General features: G+C 39.5%; 1 protein-coding gene across 2 annotated transcripts in view; it reads right to left on the bottom strand.

Moving 5' to 3' along the window:
• Window positions 1–3,186: 3,186 nt before the first annotated feature.
• Window positions 3,187–6,000, bottom strand: part of FBXO33 (F-box protein 33) — a 32,852-nt gene continuing 30,038 nt past the window's right edge. For both annotated transcript variants that reach the window (XM_067737135.1, XM_067737134.1), the window contains one exon: window positions 3,187–5,246. In XM_067737135.1, coding sequence (XP_067593236.1) covers window positions 4,975–5,246 — 272 coding nt within the window. In that variant the 3' untranslated portion in view covers window positions 3,187–4,974. The remainder of the gene's footprint in view (window positions 5,247–6,000) is intronic.

The following is a 6,000-nucleotide window of genomic DNA, read 5'->3' as shown; positions in this document are numbered from 1 at the left end:
AGAATAATTACAAAATGTGAGGAAACTGTATATAAGCCCCTAGAGCTGAGGGAGGTCACTCATGGTAGGACAAACTTGGAAGGGGTTCAGCCCTCTTTGGTGAAGGTGTACTTCAACTCCCAGGATAGCAGAGAAGATCGCTGAATCCACAAGGCCTGAGCTGGTCTGGAGATGCTGAGCAAGCAATAGGCACTGGCCAGGGTGCTCCCGTTGGCACTGGGTGTGCAGTGGGAGTGTGGATGCCAGGGATGGGGAGGTCTTCAGAGCCAGTGGGTGGGCCACACATGACATGCAGGCTGCTCAGGGCAGGGAATGGGAGTCCAGTGCAGGCAGGAGGCCTTCAAAGCATATGAGCTATATAGCAGCTCTAGTTTCTGTGTGAAGGAAGGTCAGGCTGAGGCTGCAAGGTGGCAGAGGGACCACGGCTGGGGGAGGCTCCACCGCAAGTCTTATATCCAGGCTGCCTACCCTGGCCTACCTTGGCCTGCCCTGGGAACTACAGGAGAACCTCTGCCTTCTACCATATCCCCCATGGCCCTTACTGAAAAAACTTAACATTGTGCTGACTTTAAAGGTATGTTACTTAAAGGAGTTCCATTATTGGAGGGAATATATTGAAGGGTGACTTCAGAGCTGAGGCAGTAAATTAATAATTGATACAATATATGGGTTTAAGGAGGAAAATGATATAAAATTTCCAAATGATCAGGAACTTATTGCATCTTTAAAATAGATGATCAGGAGCTTAGGGCATCTTTAAAATAGATGAATGGTAGTAAGTATGGAATGACTATGGCAATGTAATCATAAGTGTACCAGAGTGATGTGTACTTGTAATTGTACCCAGGCACTCACTTCTCCCTTGCCAGATGCAGTGTTCCACTGTCCATCGTGGACAACGGGGGTCTATGAAGCTGTGAGAGAAGTATGCTGCAAATGTTTGAAGAGCAGGTAGGAAGCCCAGGTGTGAAGCTCCAGATGGAGCTGGTGGGTGTGAGGGGGTCGCAAGATGGAGGGGGGAGCAGGGCTCCCTGCAGGCCTTGAATTGCTTGCATATAAATCAGATACTTCTGCATGTTGGTGGCTGATGTGTGTTCTCAACGGTGGCTAAACTAGCAGCAGGGTTATGTATGTAAAAATTAGAGCTTCATCATTATTTTGAAATATTCGTAGTGAAAAAAATCACTTGAATTTGAAATTAATTTACATTACATAAGAAATCTCAACATTACACTTACCATTACATTTAAAGCTGTTAGATTTCATAAGTATAATTTCAGCTGCATAAATTTTTGAATGTTGTGGACAGAAAGGTTTAAAAATTATCACCCATTTGTGGGGTGTTTCTCTTGGTAGGAATGTTAAAATTTTTAATAGGTTATAAGTTAAAACATTTGACAAGATTTTATTTGACAGTTTTATACAAATTCAGCAATTATTTCCTCCAAGCCTCTGCATTTTATTTTTCTCATCAATTATATAATAAAGAAAACAATGTTTTTTGGGGTTTTTTTGGCTTCAATTCCTTCTAGTTTAAACGAGTATGCTGCATAATATTTTCTATGTGTCAGGACATGAAAAAGCTTAGGAAGCATTGATATAGACAATGTGGTGTGACTCTTGGGTATTATTCACACCTGCTGTATATTACTCCATCAGCACCATTTAATACTACTGGCTTCATAACAATCCGGTTTGGTTCATGCTATTGTATAAGCCTCAAGCAAGTTAGTTGCTGAATCTGTGTGTTCAGTCATAAGCACACTGTCCTTCCCAAGCCCCACCCTACTAGCTCCCTAACTTCTTTATTCCCAGGGTGGTGGAGGAAATGGGAAAGTAATTTTAGATACATAAATTTCATATAGTAAGCTGTGTTTTGAAAATATTTAATACGTTTGTTCAAAGATGACCTTGTACATTTCTATAAGCTGTCAGCCTAACAGCTGAAACTTTCAATAAAGAATCAGTTTTAGGTAACCAAGGTGAATCCTTCATTTCACAGATGAGGAAAGTGAGGCTCAAGGAAGAGTCTGTGCTCATGTAGCATTAGAGTCAGAGCTTAGTGGAGAAAACAGAGGTCGACACTCCCAGATTACTGCTTTACTATGTGCAACTTCACTTGTATACTACATATATATATATTAATAGACTTTCTTTTTTCATATGTTTTGGGTACTGTTTTGGTATTTTAAATACACAGACATTTTTTTTTAATTAATTTATTTTTGGCTGCGTTGGGTCTTTGTTGCTGTGCGCAGGTTTTCTCTAGTTGCAGCGAGCGGGGGGCTACTCTTTGTGGCTGTGCGTGGGCTTCTCATTGCGGTGGCTTCTTGTTGCGGAGTACAGTTTCTAGGCGCGTGGGTTTCAGTAGTTATGGCACGTGGGCTCAATAGTTGTGGCTCGCGGACTGTAGAGCGCAGGCTCAGTAGTTGTGGTGCAAGGGCTTAGTTGCTCCGTGGCATGTGGGATCTTCCCGGACCAGGGCTCGAACCCGTGTCCCTGCACTGGCAGGCGGATTCTTAACCACTGAGCCACCTGGGAAGTCCTTAAATACACAGACATGTTGATTCATCCAAAGGGGTTAGATATGTCCATGAAATAAGGGAGCAATAGGTATAATGACAGTTCTTTGTGAACACCAGATTATTCCATGATGAGGCAGTGCTTAGAAGAGGCAGTGTCTGGAACGATTAGGGAAGAAGAGAAGGAAGAAAGAAAAGCAGCCGTTTTCTTTCTCATCAACCACAGCAGTTTGCCTCAGCAACCAAGAATGGAGATGACAAAGCCAAACTAAAGCAGTATAAGGGTTTAAGAACTATTTAGTACTGGCATACTGAAGTACTTTCTTCACCCAGTAGAGGAATTTTTAAAAATAAGAAGTTCCTATAGTCTATAAATTAAGTTTTACAATATAAATAATGTACTCTAAATGCATAATACACTTGGATTTTGTGCTAAACAGTCTGTTGTTTGCTTTTAAGCTTATGTTTTGCCATAGTGAGTTAAAAAAAATTAAAACCCTCCAAATTATTCTGCCTATAGGTTTTATGATATATTCTCAAATTTAAGCTTTGCTGCATCAGAATACAATAGGAGCTAACATGATTATACACATTATAAGGATTACTGCAGTTTATTTAACACTAAAGGTTTTCATGCTTCATGAACAATAAAATGTTACAGTGATCACTTTTTAATGCTTTATTCATTGATTAAAAGAATATACATTTAACATAAACCATACAACAACATCAGTCATCAGGTCAAACATTCAGCTGGTTTCCTTACAGTTTCTGTCAGGAGTTATTTTATCTGATCACATTTATAAGATAAAATCTCACCACATCTGGCATTTACACACACTGTGCCAGTGGATTCACACTACTGATGTACATATAAAATCCGCATGGTATGTGCTCACTGGAGACAAAACAGTGCACACCTGTCAAAAGGTCATTTTAATATAAGATGGTAAAACCATTTGTAAAATACATATAAACTTTTTCCATAAATAGAATCATATCTGGACATTTGTTGCATAAATTGTGTTTCCAAAGCTTACACTAGAGCAGCCAGGTCTCAGCACTGCTGGGCACCCACGTTGGCTACTTACTTTATTATTGCAGACTGTCCTTTAACATTAAATGCACAACATTCGTACCACTTAAAACTGGGGTCAGGTGGAAGTCTCACAGAGACCACGTCTGTACCGCGGTTGCCCTGAAACAGTTAAGTCGGCTTTTAAAGCCTCTCAGATATAACAAGGTTTTAAAACATACTTCATGGAATGTTCTTCATGTAACATAGCAGCTCATACCTGTGATAGAACAAGCTTTCAGTTTTTCCTTTCTTTCCTTTACATTCACTATTCACAGTGAAACAGGTGCATGGTTTTTTTTTCTTTTTTTTTTGTTTTGTTTTTTTTTTTGTTTTTCAGAGTTCTGAGGTTGCTGACTGAGCCACAGCACAGCTGTGTACCACAGGTCGAAATTCGACCTTAAATATTACAATCTAGCAGTATCTGGCTGGCCACAGTGGGCCAGCCCCTGCCAGCATGTGGGCACTTCTTCAGTTAAATCTATTCTTTGGCAGCTGACACGCGCGCTGACAGAGAAAAATCCAGTGACTTGTTGCTAGGGATTTCACGACTAATGTTTGTTTGCAAGCATGTGTGTTTACAAACTCTGTGTTTTGATATTCATTTAGGAGGTTTTACCCTGGAATATTGTTTCTTTCTTCCTCCACTATTTGAAATCTTGGCTAAAAAGCTAACTTGAATGTATGATGTAATTGATGAATTAAATTATGTCAGACATAGTTTAAAAAAATCCAATAATTTGAGTATTTGTATTGATGTAAATGCATTTAAAAAAGGATTCAGCAGTGTTCTAACCTAGTACTATACAAAATTGAGAATGGTAATTGGTGATACCAACTATTATATATGTAATGAAAGTTAAAGGCTTGGCTTTTCTGTTAAAGATAACGCATTTGGGATTGTATTATCCTCCCTCCTTCCATTTCAAAGAAAAATTAATGAAACGCTATCACACAATGAATGAATGCAGTGCATTGCATACAAATCCACCAGGCTATGGATATATATCTATATATGTATAAAAATATTTTGGCTCCTGAGCTCTGACACACAAAGAATAAAAACATCAAAAGGCAGAGTAACTCAGTGAAAAAATAAAGTTAGCCAGCAACCTCAGACAACCTTCGGTTGTATATTCTTAAGGTTTGGTAACAAGTCCATTAACCGTGAAAGCCCTATACATTGTCACTTTGAACTTCTAAACCAATACCTGACTACGTTCTTTGATCAAGAAGTAGAATATACATATATAATTCTATAAAGCTAATACTGATTAAACACAGCACAAAGGGATTAATTCACACTACTGAAAGAAAAAAAACGTAATAGGACCCTACTTGCATATGTAACCACAGGAATTGTACATTTAAAAAAAGCTAAATGTCTTCGCTGAAGCTTTGCATCTCTCTGTAAAAATGACGATTTGGTTCAGTGAAGACACTGAGTGATTCGATGTCCATGATCGCGTGCCAAGGTTGACCTAGGCCCAGGGATACCTGCTCAATAAGGTTATGTACTGGATCCACATCCTGGTCGGCCAGTTCACCTTGGTCAAAATCAATGCTTTCTTCAGTGACTTCAAGTACTTTTAGATCAGAGCCACGAAGACGAGCAATGGCAATGAGGTTGTGTGCCCACACTGTGTAACCTTAAAAATAAGCAAAAGAGAAGCAGTCATTTCCTTGCATTTTATTTTGTCTGTTTTATAAGTTAGTCTTTTCCACAAATTTGTATCTCACTTAGTACTTTGGGGGTCCTTTGCCTTTAAAAATATGCTGAAATTTGAAAGGAAGTATGATTGCTTAGCTCAGGGAAAAAAAGACTAGAAACTTGATACTGTCTCCAAGAATATTACTGTGACTGGTGAATAGATAGGTGCTGTAATCGTATTCTGATATCATTTTAGTTAGTCAAACTGAAGACATTTAAAGTTTAAAGTATCATTTTATAGCTTCTGACAGTGTCGTATCAAAAAAAAGAGTTTTATTTCATATGTATGTATCTATTAACAATACATAGGGGACTTCCCTGGTGGCGTAGTGGTTGAGAATCCGCCTGCCAATGCTGGGGACATGGGTTGAAGCCCTGGTCCAGGAGGATCCCAAATGCCACAGAGCAACTAAGCCCGTGCGCCACAACTACTGAGCCTGCGCTCTAGAGCCCGCGAGCCACAACTACTGAGCCCACGAGCCACATCTACTGAGCTCGCGTGCCTAGAGTCCGTGCTCAGCAACAAGAGAAGCCACTGCAATGAGAAGACCGTGCACCGCAATGAAGAGTAGCCCCTGCTCACTGCAACTAGAGAAAGCCCATGCACAGCAACGAAGACCCAATGCAGCCAAAAATAAATAAATAAAATATATAAAAATTAAAAAACGAAACAATACATAGTAAACTGGTAT

Source organism: Pseudorca crassidens, chromosome 1, assembly GCF_039906515.1.
Source record: "Pseudorca crassidens isolate mPseCra1 chromosome 1, mPseCra1.hap1, whole genome shotgun sequence".
In the NCBI taxonomy this organism is placed as follows: Eukaryota; Metazoa; Chordata; class Mammalia; order Artiodactyla; family Delphinidae; genus Pseudorca; species Pseudorca crassidens.
The sequence above is the reverse complement of the archived record's forward strand: the minus strand, read 5'-3'. Positions and strand labels throughout refer to the sequence as shown.